This window comes from Chiloscyllium punctatum, chromosome 2 (genome assembly GCF_047496795.1).
Source record: "Chiloscyllium punctatum isolate Juve2018m chromosome 2, sChiPun1.3, whole genome shotgun sequence".
NCBI lineage: Eukaryota > Metazoa > Chordata > Chondrichthyes > Orectolobiformes > Hemiscylliidae > Chiloscyllium > Chiloscyllium punctatum.
The window spans coordinates 95,462,834-95,477,663 of record NC_092740.1 but is presented as its reverse complement, the minus strand read 5'-3'; the positions used below and the strand labels follow the sequence as shown (position 1 = coordinate 95,477,663).

Genomic DNA, 14,830 nt, shown 5'->3' with positions numbered 1-14,830 from the left:
TCATAGCATCCTACAATACAAATGAGGCCTTTCAGCTCATCAAGTCTGCACAGACAAAAACTAATCTAAATTTACACTAGTCTAATTTTTCAGCACTTCACCCACAGTCTTGAACCTTATCATATTTCAAATGCTGATTCAAGGTTGTGAGGTTTCCAGCCTCAACTACACCCTGTTCTGGATTTGTCCTGCTTTTGTGGACAGGGCATTGATAGGCAATTGTTCAGTGTATGCCAGTTTTGTAGCTGTACTGGAACAGCGTGCTAGGGGCTATTTCTATTGACAGGACTAAAATTGCCTGAACTTCAGGCCCTTACTGTTTTCAATCTCCAGTGCCTTCAGCCGTTCCTTGATATCATATGGAGTGAGTTGAATTAGCTGAACAACATCTGTGATGCGGCATCCACTCAGCACTTGTGAATGAAGGTGGATGTAAATGAAAATCAAAAGAATTACAGATGCTGGAAATCAGAAACAAAAACAGAAACTGCTAGAAAAGCTCAGCAGGTCTTTAGCATCCGTGGAGAGAAATGAGAGTTAGCATTTCTGGTCCAGTGACCTTTCCTCAGAACTGATGGTAGTTAGGAAAAAGTTGTTCTATTATGCAGAAGATAGTCCAGAAGGCTGTAGAGTTGAGAGATAAGGGGGCCTCTAAAATATCCACCTTCTTCTCAATCAAGGATTCCCCAGCACCATAGTGGACAGGATTCACATCCAGTCTGACCTATCTCCCGCACTTCAGCCCTCACCGCCTCTCTTACATCCAACAACATGATAGGGTCCCCCTTGTCCTTATCTACCATTCAAATCCAGAAGAATTGAATTAGGTGACTCAAATGCACTAATATGTTGGTTTTCTCCATCATTGAGGATGGTGATATTTGTGAAGCCTCTGCTAGTGAGTTGTTTAATTGTCCACAACCATTCACCATTGAATGACCGTGAGCCATCAATTAATTCTGCCACTTCCAGTGGGATGCCATCATCAGACACATATTTCCCTCCCTACTCAGCCTTACACAAGGACTGTTCACTTCAGAACACATTGGTCCATTCCTCCTTCACTTCCAACATCTCCCTACAGCCCCACAATACCTTCCACTGCAGAAAATTAACACAATTGAATGCAGCAGGACTACAGAGCTTAAATCTGATTTGTTGATAGTCAGATCACTCAGCATTTACTAGTCCCTAGTTCTTATAATGTTAGCCATGCAGGGAGTCTTCTGTTGCACCATCACCAGATATGTGTGGTGCTGCTACTGGCATGCCATCCTGCATGCTTTATTGCATCAGGGTTGATGGTAATGGTAGCATTAGGCATATGCCAGGACATAAGGTTATCGTCTGCGGTTGAGGACAATTCTGCTGCCACTAATAACTCGTAGCAACTCATGGATGCCTAATTTTGAGTTTCTAGATCTGTGTGAAGTCTGACCATTACTGGTACTCGACATGATGGACAGCATCCTCAATGTAAAGGTCAAACTTTATCTCCACAAAGACTATGCAGTGGTCACTTCTACCAATTGTCATGGATAAATGCAACCGTAACAGACAAGAGTCAAGTAGGTTTTTCCCTGTATGTCATTTAGGACTTGGCCAGCTGAGTCAGTAGTGGTACTACATCCTTAGTGACAGGCATTAAAATCGCTATTCAAAGTATATCCTGAGGTAAGGCAAGAATGGTAGGGTGAAAGAACCTTGGATGACAAGAGATGTGAAACATCTAGTCAAGAGGGAGCTTGTTTAAGGTTGAGGAAGCAAGAATCAGACAGAGCTCTACAGGGTTACAAGATAACCAGGCAGGAACCGAAGAATGAACTTGGGAGAGCTAGAAAGGGTCATGAAAAGGCCTTGGCAGGTAGGATTAAGGAAAACCCTAAGGCATTCTACATTTATGTGAGAAACATGAGGATGGCCAGAGTGAGGGTAGGGCTGATCAGAGATAATGGAGGGAACTTGTGCCTGGAGCCTGGAGTCAAAAGAGGTGGGGGGGCATCATTAATGAATATTTTTCTCCAGTATTCACTAGTGAGAGGGACATTGATGTTTGTGAGGACAGCATGAAACAAGCTCTTAAACATGAACAGGTTGATGTTAAGAAGGAGAATGTGCTGGGAATTTTGAAAATCATGAGAATATTATCTGGCCAGATGGGATATACCCAAGGTTACTATAGGAAGCAAGAGAAGAGATTGCTGCACCTTTGGCGATGATCTTTGTGTCCTTACTGTCCACTGGAGTAGTACCAGATGATTGGAGGGTAGCAAATGTCATTCCCTTATTCAAGAAATGGAATAGGGATAACCCTGGTAATTACAGACCAGTCAGTCTTACATCAGTGGTGAGCAAATTATTGGAGAGGATTCTGAGAGACAGGATTATGATTATTTGGAAAAACTTAGTTTGATTAGAGATAGTCAGCATTGCTTTATGAGGGGCAGGTCAAGCCTCACAAACCTTATTGAATTCTTTGAGGATGTGACAAAACACATTATGAAGGTAGAGCAGTGGATGTGGTGTATATGTGTTTTAGCAGCGTGTTTAATAAGGTGCCCCATAATGGGCTCATTCAGAAAGTGAGGAGGCATGGGATACAGGGAAATTTGGCTGTCTGGATACAGAATTGGCTGGCCCATAGAAGACAGAGGTTGGTAATAGATGGAAAGTATTCATCCTAGAGCTCAGTGACCAATGGTGTTCCGCAAAGATCGGTTCTGAGACCTCTGCTCTTTGTGATTTTTAAAAATAATTTGGATGAGGAAGTGGAAGGGCAGGTTAGTACATTTGCTGATGATACAAAGGTTGGTGGAGTTGTGGATAGTGTGGAGGGCTGTTGTAGTTTGTAACGGCAAAATGACAGGATGCAGAACTGGGCTGAGAAGTGGCAGATGGACTTCAACCTGAAAAAGAGTGAAGTGATTCATTTTGGAAGGTAGAATTTGAATAGTGGTTTAGGGTTAAAGGCAGGATTCTTGACAGTATGGAGGAACAGAGGGGTCTTGGGGTCCACGTCCATAGATCCCTCAGAGTTGCCACCCAAGTTGATAGGGCTGTTAAGAAGGCGTATGGTGTGTTGGCTTTCGTTAGCACGGGGACTGAGTTTAAGAGCTGCGACGTTATGCTGCAGCCCTACAGAGCCCTGGTTAGACCACACTTGGAATAATAGTCATCTCATTATAGGAAGGATGTAGAAGCTTTAGAGAGGGCGCAGAGGAGATTTACCAGGATGTTGCCTGGACTGGAGGGCATGTCTTATGAAGAAAGGTTGAGGGGGCTAGGGCTTTTCTCATTGGAGCAAAGTAGGATGAGAGGTGACTTGATAGAGGTGTACAACATGATGAGAGGCATAGATAGAGCGGATCGACAGATTTTTTTCCAGGGCGGAGTTGGCTATTACGAGGGGGCATAATCTTAAGGTGATTGGAGGAGGGTTTTGGGGAGATGTTAGAGGTATGTTCTTTACGGAGAGAGTGGTGGGTGTGTGGAATGCACTGCCAGCAGTGGTAGTAGAGTCACTTACATTAGGGACATTTAAGCAACTTTTGGATCGGCTCATGGATGACAGGTACGTAGGTTATTTTGATCTTAGGATAAAAGGTCAGCACAAGATTGAGGGCTGAAGAGTCTGTACTGTTCTATGTTCTCTATCTTGTGCTTGTGTTTCTTCCAAGTCATATTCATTAGCCAAAGTTGGACAGTAGGTGATAAGCAGTAGGATGCCTCTTTGCTTATGTTTGACCGAATGGCAGAACCTTCTTGGGGTCCAGAATCAATATTGAAAACTCCCAGTGCAATCACCTCACAACTATACCACTGTGCTATCATCTCTGGTAGATCTATTCTGCCAATGGGGCATTTTATGTGAGATATGATTCCTTGAGCATAACTACTAATTTACCGCATAGCTAAACTTTTGCTCAACTGGTCTATGTGACAGCTCTGTGAATTTTGGCGCAACCCACCAGATGTTAGCAAAGAGGACTCAATATGGTTAGCAGGGCTGGGAGTTTGCCTCTCCACTTACTTGGATGTGTGCAGCTCTGGTAAGATAACGGAACCAAGAGATTCACTAGCACTCTGCAGGAAACTTGACCTCTGCCCCACCAATATGCATACATTAATGGGTTTATACTTGAACCAACCACTCAATCATAAGCAGAGAATTTACCACATAATTCTATTACAGTGTTCTGAGGTGTATTTTAATTTTTTTAAAAACATATGCAAACCTGCTTTTATTTGTATAGTTTGAAGATGATGATGATGATGATGAATTAAGTGTCTGGGATCTAAAGCTGCATTCAGCTACAACTTCAACCCAGTATCCAACTGCAATGGTAAAAGTAGATGCTGGCATAGGCATGGTCACATAATAAAACCAATTTGAGAGTGCTGAAATAAAAAGAAAATACTTTTTAATATAGGTCAATTTAAACAAATTTCACATTTTCATATACATCCTGACATTGTTTGCAAAAAATGCACATGGAAATACTGTGTACAACATTCTCACAGTCACAAACTAATTCAACTTTTTCTTCTGAACACCATTATCTTAATGGCATTGAGAGGGGAGAGTTTGACTGAGGGATGAACACTGTCCTTTGCAGCCATGACCAAAACTTTGTAAGGTAATTTTGTCTTTCCAATGCTAGGGTTAAGGACATCTCATTTCAGAAGGGAATGAACTTGAAGTAGAAGGAGGAGAATCCAGTCATCATACTTCATGCTGAAAAAACAAGCAAGTAGGTAAACTAGGAATAATATTTGGCTAAGTGAGTTCCAGATCAAATTAAAATGCTGTACCACAAAGATAACCATCTCTTTATTGTTACTTGAGCCACACACCAATTGTCATCACATCAAGAAGAAAAACAAAGAGAGTGGTATTGGAAGACAGGGTCTCAATTCATGACTGTTGGTACCAAAACTCGACAAGGAGAGAGCTGTTTCATTGGGGTGGACACCAATTAAACTGAGTATTAATGTCACATCAATATTTGAGAAACTGTATAGTAAGGGACATGATAAGGCGTAAGGTTGACAATATTGGATGACTTTGAGATCAAGCAATATTTAGAAATCAAAACAGAACAGTTAAGATAACGGAACGGTTCAGGATGTGTAAAGTGGGATAGCGAAGGGACAGAAAGCCGAACAGTAATTATACAGCAAATAAGATCCATGCAGAGAACAGTAGCAAAAATCAAAATTAAAGGTTCTTTCTCTGAGTGCTTGAAGCGCCTCCAATAACATAGTTTAATTAGCAGCATAAATGGTTTAGATGCAATTACCGTAACAGGATAGATTACAAGGTGACCAAAGTTGTGCAACGGGTATTCCAAGGAACACCACACTTGAAAAGACAGGCAGATGAGGAAAGGTGGGTGGCGGCAACCCAGATAGTAAAGGACAACACAAGGATATTAGTGACATAAGATTTCAGCCTGGAAGATCAGGAAATAGCATCAATAGTAATGGAAATTTTGAATAGCAAGCGTCAGAAATAATTGGCAGAAATCACTGCTATTGTTCAGAGCATTAAACAAGAAATTACTGTATCGCGTAATAAAGGCAGCACATAATTACTGGAGACTTCAATCTTCTTAAAGACTGGATACATCAAATTAGCGAATGCGGTCTAAAATATGAGTTTGTAGCGTGCTTTTGTGACTGTCTCCTGGAACAATAATTGTGAAACCTATTGTGGTTAAAGCTGTTTCACATTCAGTATTATGCAATGAGGCTGGAGAAATTAGTAATCTCATAATAGAAGATCTGCTGGGAAAACATTATCATAATTGATTTGAATTCTCCATTAGGTTTGACAGCAACATACTCCAATAATGAGCAAGAACCCTACCCTTAAAGTCAATTACACAGATATACGAGGAAAGCTGGCTAAGCTCAATTGTAAACATTAATTACATTCTAAGGTGAAACATAAGCAGTGGTTAAAAATTTAAACAAACAATTGAAAATGTTCAATGAACATACATTCCTTTGAAAAAATAAAATCATTAATAAAGATTCACCCATGGCTTCCAAAGAAGGTTAAGGATATTATTCGATTAAGAGAGGCTTATAATAATGTAAAGAATAGTAGTAAGTTTTAAGAACTGAGAATATTTTCAGAACAACTAAAGGTCAAGGAAAAGTTGAAAGAAACGGGGAAAATGAGAAAATACAGCACAAAATGTAAACAAATTGTAAGGTGTTTTACAAATATATAAATAGGAAGAGTGTCATTAAAGTAAACATGGTCCTCACAAACAGAGATAGGAATAATAATGGGGAACAAGAAAAATAGCAGACAGTGAACAAATATATTCTGTCTGTTCATAGTGGAAGATGCAAATTAAATGTGTGACAATGCTGCTCCTTTGACAAGGTTATTCTGTCCTTATTCAAAGGGCCTAAAAAGAGTGAGGAAAGTAAAGTAATTAACATCAGCAGAGAAAAAGTAATGGAGAAATATAAAGGACTAAAATCTGCCAAATCTGTCCTAAGTTTCTAAAAGTATTAGCAGCAGTGAAAGTGGAACGCACTGGCTATGGTACCATTTTTAGATTTCCAAAATGGAATTTGATAAGGTGCCACTCAAAGGGTTAACGTGCAGGGTAAAGGAATGAGGGCATTACATTAGCGTGCATAGAGGATTAGTTAACTTAATTAATGTATATAAGTATGACATCTTTCCTTCAGGTATCCAAATCTTGATACTTCATAATGCCACCAAGATCAATATAACATATCACTGAGCATCAGTAAAGGAATAACATTATAACTGATCCAAGTACACCTCACAAACAGCAACAAAATCTGTCCAATATTATTTAAAATGTGGTAGGTCATATCTGTACAACTGTAACACTAATATTAGCCTAGATAACATAGATAACAGTTAGCAGTTTAGTTGGAGTTATAGAAAAGATCTAGCAAAGTGGCCATCCAGCCCATTGTGTCTGGTCTAGCTGAGTAAACTAGCTACTCATTTGAATCCCATTTTCCAGCACTTGATTCAGCCTTGCAGGTCACAGTGTTTCAACAGCACACCAAGTTCCTTTTAAACAAGCCGAAGGTTTCCATCAAAATTGGCAGTCATTTTCAGATACTGGATTAGTGGTGCTGGAAGAGCACAGCAGTTCAGGCAGCATCCAACGAGCAGCGAAATCGACGTTTCGGGCAAAAGCCCTTCATCAGGAATAAAGGCAGTGAGCCTGAAGCGTGGAGAGATAAGCTATCCTCCTGTAGCTTATCTCTCCACGCTTCAGGCTCACTGCCCTTATTCCTGATGAAGGGCTTTTGCCCGAAACGTCGATTTCGCTGCTCGTTGGATGCTGCCTGAACTGCTGTGCTCTTCCAGCACCACTAATCCATTATTTGGTTTTCAGCATCTGCAGTCATTGTTTTTACCTAGTCCATTTCAGATACCTATCACCGTCTGGGAGGAAAAAAGCTTTTTCTCATGTCTCAGCTGATTCTCCTACCTTAAATTTATGCAGCCTGGTAACTGACCCCTCCATGAGAGCAAACAATTTTTCACTATGCAAGCCTCTTATTACTTTGCACATCTCAATTCAGTCAGTCTTTTTATGTTTTTGAAGTGTGCTTTTTTTTTAAGAACAAAAAGGAAAACTTTCCTTGGAGCAAGTGAGAGCAGGAACAGAGTGGCTGCAGGTCCGGACCACAGCAGAGCGGAGCTGCTGAGGCCTGAAGAAGAGTGGACTGCAGGCCCAAACTGGAGTGGAGCCTCTGAGGACCGGAGCAGAGCAGACTGGAGATCTGGAGTAAAGCGACTGAGGGCCAGAGTGGAGCAGGGACAGTTGTGAGACTGACGGTCGGTGCAGGCGGTCAGTGGCTTGTGAGCCCAGTCAAACCAAATGCGGAAGCTCACACGCAGTATTCCAAAAGTTGCCTAACCAACGTCCTGTACAGCTGCAATATGACCTCCCAACTCCTGTACTCAATGTACTGACCAAAGGAAAGCATACCAAATGCATTCTTCATTATCCTGTCTACCTGCAATTCCACTTTCAAGGAACCATGATCCTACACTCCAAGGTCTCTTTTTTCAGCAACACTCCCAAGGACCTTACCATTAAGTGTATTAAGTGTATAAGTCCTGCCCTGATTTGCCTTTCCAAAATGTAGTACCTCACATTTATCTAAATTAAACTCCATCTACCAATCCTCAGCCCATTGGCTCATCTGATCAAGATCCCATTGTAATCTGAGGTAACCTTCTTCACTGTCCACTACACATCCAATTTTGGTGTTATCTGCAAACTTACTCATTATACCTCCAATGTTCAAATCCAAATCATTCATATAAATGACGAAAAGCAATGGACCCAGCACTGATCCTTGTGGCACTCCACTGGTCAAAAGCCTCCAGTCTGAAAGGCAACCCTCCACTACCACCCTCTGTCTTCTACCTTCAAGCCAGTTCTGTGTCCGTGGCTAGTCATTTCTGTTTCCCATGTGATCGAAACTTGCTAACCATAAGGAAGTCTGTCGAATGCCTTACTGAAGTCCATGTCCACCACTCTGCCCTCATCAAACGTCTTCATTACTTCTTCAAAAAACCCAATCAAGTTAGTGAGATATGATTTTCCACGCACAATGCCTAAACAATTGTTAAATGACAAAATTGTACTCACTTCCACCACTACCTCTGGCAGCCCATTCCAGAGACTCATCACCCTCTGTGTGGAAAAACTGCCCCTCTGGACCCATTGCATCTCTTCCCTTTCACCTTATACCCATGCCCTCTAGTTTTCGACTTCCCTGCCATTGGGAAAGCTGTCAGCTATCTACCTTATCCATGCCTCTCATAACTTTATAGACATCTATAAGCTCACTTCTCAGTCTCCCATGTTACAGGGAAAAATGTCCCAGCCTATCCAACCTCTCTTTATAATTCAAACCTCCCAGTGCAGGTAGCATCCTAGGGATTTTTTTTCAGCACTTTTTCTCATTTACTAATATCCCTTCTATAGTAGGGCGATCAGAAATGCACACACTACTCCAAATGTAGCCTCACTAACGTCTAGTATAGCTGAAACAAGATATCCCAACTCCTATATTCAATGCTCAGACTGATGAAAGCAAGCATGCTGAAAGCCTTCTTCAACACACTGTCTACCCATGACTTCAAGGAGCTATGGACCCCTAGATCTCTTTTGCTCTGTAACACTCCCCAGGGTATTATTATTGACTGTCTAAGTCCTGCTCTAGTTGCATTACCAAAACTCAACACCTTGCATTTATCTAAATTAAACTCCATCTGCAATTCCTCAGCCCACTGGCCTAGTTGATCAAGATCTTGCTGCCGTCCCAGATAACCTTCTTCATTGACCACTAAGCCACCAATTTTGGAGTCATCTGTAAACCTACTGACCATACCTCCAAAATTCTCTTCCAAATCATTATCTAAATGACAAATAACAGTGGACACAGCACCGATGACCGTGGCACAATGCTGGTCACAGTCATCCAGTCTTAAAAACAATCCTTTACCACCACCCTGTCTCCTTCCATCAAGCAATATCTGTATCTAACTGGTTATGTCTTCCTGGATCCTGTTAGATTTAAACTTATCATGTGGTGCCTTGTCAAAGGCCTTGTTAAAGTCCATGTAGACAACACCCACCACACTGCCCTCATCTACTTTCTTGGTCACCCTTTCAAAAACCTCAACTGACTTCTTGAGACATGGTTTTCCAAGCACAAAGCCATGCTGACTATCCCAAATGAATCCTTGCCTCTCCAAATGCCTGTAGAACTTACTGACCACAGACGTTAGGCTCACTAATCTGTAGCTCCCAGGCAATTCCCTGTAGCCTCTCTTAAATAATGGCACAGCATTAGCTACCATCCAATCTTTAGGCACTTCACCCGCGCCTGCCCATGATATAAACATCCCCACTCGGGGCCATGCAACTTCCTCCCCAGCCTCCCATAAAGTCCTGGGATACACTTCAAGTCTGGGGGATTTACCTATCCTAATACATTTTAGGACTTCAAGCACCTTCTCTTCTGTAATGTGGATACTCATTAAGATATCACTGTTTATTTACCCAAGCTCCCTAGCATCCATTTCTCGGTAACTACTGATGAGAAAAACTTACTTAGGATCTCACCCATCGCTTGTGGTTCTGCATGTGGATGACTTTGTTAATCATTAAGACGCCCTTGTCCTCTCCCTCGCTATTCTTTTTCCCTTCATGTATTTGTAGACTCTTCTTAATTCAAAGTAGTCTCCCTACGGCTTTGGATCCCAAACCCTGCCAAACTAGTTTAAACTTTCCCGTATGGCTCTGACAAATATCCCCACGTCTTTGAAAATGGACTTACTCAGATTCCCCAGCACTGGTCTTTTCTAGCATTTTTAAAAAGGAAAAGCAACTCCCATTCTACTGATTTTAGTGTCAACTTTAACAATGAGCAGCTTGCCAAGGAACAAGGGATTATTGACAGCAATTGTAGTTCCAGATTTAACAGCACAGATTGTTACATCATCTGTTTTGTGATCAGAGTGCGCAGCATTGGCTCAATATACTCCTATCACACAGTCTGGGCTAATATCCACATATTATTGATAATGCAGGCTTCTTCCACAAGGTCCACTATCGCTGGAGTCCCGCCCTCTAAAGAATTTTAAAGCTTCATAGTTACATAAAAGCACATATGCCAACATAGGATACTATCTAAAGAACAATTTTAAAAAAAAATCTACCACAACCTCAAAGCTCATTGGAGCATGGGAAGTTGAGAGGCGGCCTTATAGAAGCTTATAAAATAATGAGGGGCATAGATAGAGTTAATGGTAGCTGTCTTTTCCCTAGGTTGAGGGATTTGAAGACAGAGGGGCACATTTTTAAGGTGAGAGGAGAAAGATTGAAGAAAAGACATGGGGACAATTTTATTTTAACAGAGGGCAGTTTGCATGTTGAATTAACTTGATGAGGAAGTGGCGGATGTGGGTTCAATTACAACTTTTAAAAGTTATTTGAATAAGTACATAAATAGGAAAAGCTTGGAGGGATAAAGGCAGGAGGAGGCAGGTTGGACAAGCTTAGTTTGGCTTGGACTGGTTGGGTCTGTTTCCATGCTGTATGACTCTTTGACTCAAAAGACTTTGAAGGACATCTAAGAAATGTGAAAAGAAGTAATCAGACAAACTTCAGAGACACAGGAACTGGAAGATGGCCAACACTCTTATTTCAAATGGATAAATAAACCATTAGTGTTTTGTTATGATCCTCTTAGGGACCATTAATGTTTAAAGTAGAAATCCAATCACTCATCAAAAAACCAATACAATTAGGCCCAAATATTTCAGGTTTTTCAGAATGAAAACTTTTTATTATATAAAAAAAAGTAATCAATACTAACTTACCATTATAACTTTAAAAGACTTATGCTGTGAATCACTTAATCCCTAAATCCCTACAGTGCAGGAGGCCACTTGGACCATCATGTCCTCACCAAGCCTCCAATCAGCATCCCACCCAGACCCATACCACCATCTTAACCATGGCTAACCCACCTAACCTGCATAACCCTGGACACAACAGTGCAATGGAGCATGACAATATCGCCTAATGTGCACATCTTTGGGCTGTGGGAAGAAAGCAAAGCACCCAGAGAACAGACAGACTTTCAGGCAGACACATGCACATACATGGCTGAAATCGAACTCGGATCCATCACACTGTAAGGCAATAGTGCTAACCATGGCCCACTATGCATCCACTCCACATGAATTCAGTTCTAAGTATTTGCTTCACCAAAGATCTTGATGATACATTCATATTTCCTGAGGCCAATTCAAAAATTCAACCATAGATCTCAACTTTTGCTGTCCTTCATATTCCAGCTAATCTTTCAAGGTATGATTCTACTGGCTTTCCCCATTAGTGATTGATAGACAACCCTCCAACATCTCCTATAGTGACCTCACAACTGTGGACATTTCAGCTACTCATTTGGATTGCAAACTGAAATGCGAATGCTTTCCTACAACTTTTTAAGCCGACACTACTCGCTGTTTTTGAAAAATGGTCACTGGGCTCAAAACAATAACTCTGTTTTCTCTGCACGGATGCTGCCAGACCTGTTGAGTTTCTCTAGCAATTTCTGGTTTCATTTTTCACTAGCTGCTTTCTGCCAAAGATTCGATAAGGACCACTATGGATTTCTTCCACTAGCCAGAAGCTAGGGAAATTTACCATTTGGCTTTTCCTCTCCAAATTAAATCTGAAATAAAGCTTCATTCCTCTTCTTCAGAGCAACAGAGAAAGCTGCTTTTCTTCCAACAGAAATCTAGTTACGATCATCACCTTCTTACTTTCTCAGTTTGGTACAATGTCATCTTCATCACGCTAAAGCTACAACTGCTCTATGTGTTCCCAAACTGACTGACTGCTCTGTCAGTAAATATATACAGATAAACAATATTCAAACCAAGACTCCATCTTTAATCACCATCTCTATGACAACATGACACACAGTCTGCTTTCAGGGACAAATGAAAATTAACTACCTTTTAACTTCAAGATTTTCCCTGACACAGGGAAACCATATAAATACTGTTTATTCTAAACAAATTCTAAGACTCTGTTTCCCAGAACTTCTAGGTCTGACCTCTTAAATCAACAGAACCTGACCTTTCAAGTGTAACAAACTCCCACATTGTATGAGTTGCATTTTCTTCAAGTTTGTTTATCAGCTTTTCAATAATGTATCCCTAATTATTAGTTAATTTTTTATTTCATGAAATTAAAGGCTAACTTCTAAACATAGGATTTATGAACTATGTAAAATAGAAGTATGAAGAGAAGTACAGGGTTTGAAAACATAAGGTCTGTGAAACATTTTGTCCAAAAATCAAAAATGTTAACACTTCCTTTGTGGCATTTTCATACGCATAACAACAATCCTGGGTCCATCTGCAATGGAGAAAACAGGAATCAGTTTGTCAAAGATTAAGGGTGTGCTATTTTAACATGACTCATGTATCCATAAATGAGTCTTGATCTGAGATGCAGATTAGACACAATAGGACATATGCCAGAGAGTATTCTACTTTCACCCCTTTCTTTATTGAGATATTGCTCATTTTGAGATATGGTAATAGCAGCCCTCTAATATCTTCAGATAGGACGGTATGGTGTATTAATTTCTAGTAGATTATTAAAGTTGCTCCTATGCAAACTTGTGCACGGTGTGATTCACTACTGGATATTAGTAGATATTAGAGATAATGGTTTCCTTCCTCCTAGTCCAAAAGACTAAGGACAATTGTATGATTACAATTGATTTGCCCCAGCAAAGATACGTGAATCAAGTTCAGTGAAAAGAGGAGAAAAGGTGTGACTGAATTGGATGCTTGAACACCAGTGCAAGTTCATGCACCAAGACATCAAGACATGGATCAGAGTTGCTCATTCTTGGACTAGAAAGTGCAGAATCCATATAGGTCGAGTTAAAAAATAACAAGAGGAAGATGACACTGGTAGGCATACGTTATAGGAACCCTAACAGTAGCGGTACAGCAGGACAGAGAATAAATCATGACAAATGAGGTCATGTAAAAAATGCAGTATAATAATTATGGATGACTTCAATCTTCATGTTTTTATGTTTACTTGTGGCTGATAGATGTTGCTGGCTAGCCAGCATTTGCCCATCCCTAGGTGCCCTGGAGAAGATGATGGTGAGCTGTTCTTCCTGACCACTGCAGTGCACATGCCATGAGTAGACCCACAATGCCATTAGGGAGGGAATTCCAAAATTTTGTCCCAGTGACAGTGAAGGAATGGTGTTGATACATCTCCAAATCAGGATGATGAGTGGCTGAAGGGTAACCTGCACGTGGCGATGCTCCCTCATCTGCTGCCTTCATCTCTCTAGGTAGAAATGGTTGTGCGTCTAAAAGGTGCTGCCCAAGCAACTTTGGTGAGTTTCTGCAGTGCATCTTGCTGATGAGTAGAAAAGGGAGTGGACACTTGTGAATGTGGTGTCAATCAAGCAGGCTGCTTTGTTCTAGATGCTGTCAGAGCTACATTAACCCAGGCAAGTGGAGTACTCCATCATACTCCTGACATGTACCTTAGTGATGGTGGTTAGGCTTTGGGGAAACAGGAGGTGAGTTACTCGCTGCAGTCTTCCTAGCCCCTGTATTTATGGAGAGTCCAGTTAAATTTCTGGTCAATGGAAACCCCCAAAATGTTAATAGCAGAGGATTCAGTGATGGTAACACCGCTGAATGTCAAAGGGTGGTGGCTAGATTGTCTCTTGTTCGAGATGGTCATTGCTCTGCACTTGAGTGGCACAAATGTCACCCGCCACTCTTCTGCCCAGTCTAGATTCTACCCATGTGCCACTATGCTTGGTGCACTGACTGACTCAGCATCTACGGCAGAATACCACTCAATCATCAGTGAACAGCTTCACCTCTGACTCCATAGCAGAGACTGGAAATGTAAGAATGACAAAGACAGCCAAGAAGAAGAATTCAGTGTATTCAGGACAGTTTGCTGGAACAATAAGCTATTGATCAAACAAAGGATCAGGCTGTTTGGATCTGATATTGTGTCATGAGGCAAGTTTAATAACTAATCTCAAAGTAAAAGATCCCCTAGAAAATAGTGACCATAACGTGGTAGAAGTTAGCAGTTTGAAAGGGATACACCTGGCTCAGAAACAGCTATGAAAAATTTAAATAAAGGTAAAAACGTGGAAATGAGGGCAAAGATAGCTGGAGTGGACTGGGAAAGAAGTTTAGCAGCAAAAATGGGACAGGAACAATGACAGA

At 41.0% G+C, this 14,830-nt stretch overlaps 1 protein-coding gene across 6 annotated transcripts in view; it reads right to left on the bottom strand.

Annotated features, from left to right (window-relative positions):
* The window catches only part of aopep (aminopeptidase O (putative)), a 433,713-nt gene that overhangs the window by 359,975 nt on the left and 58,908 nt on the right, over positions 1–14,830 (bottom strand). For all 6 annotated transcript variants that reach the window (XR_011962667.1, XM_072585937.1, XM_072585948.1 and 3 more), the window contains one exon: positions 4,236–4,398. Coding sequence is in view for 5 of the 6 variants with exons in the window: in XM_072585937.1 (XP_072442038.1) it covers positions 4,236–4,398 (163 nt within the window). In the remaining variant the exon portion in view is untranslated. The remainder of the gene's footprint in view (positions 1–4,235; positions 4,399–14,830) is intronic.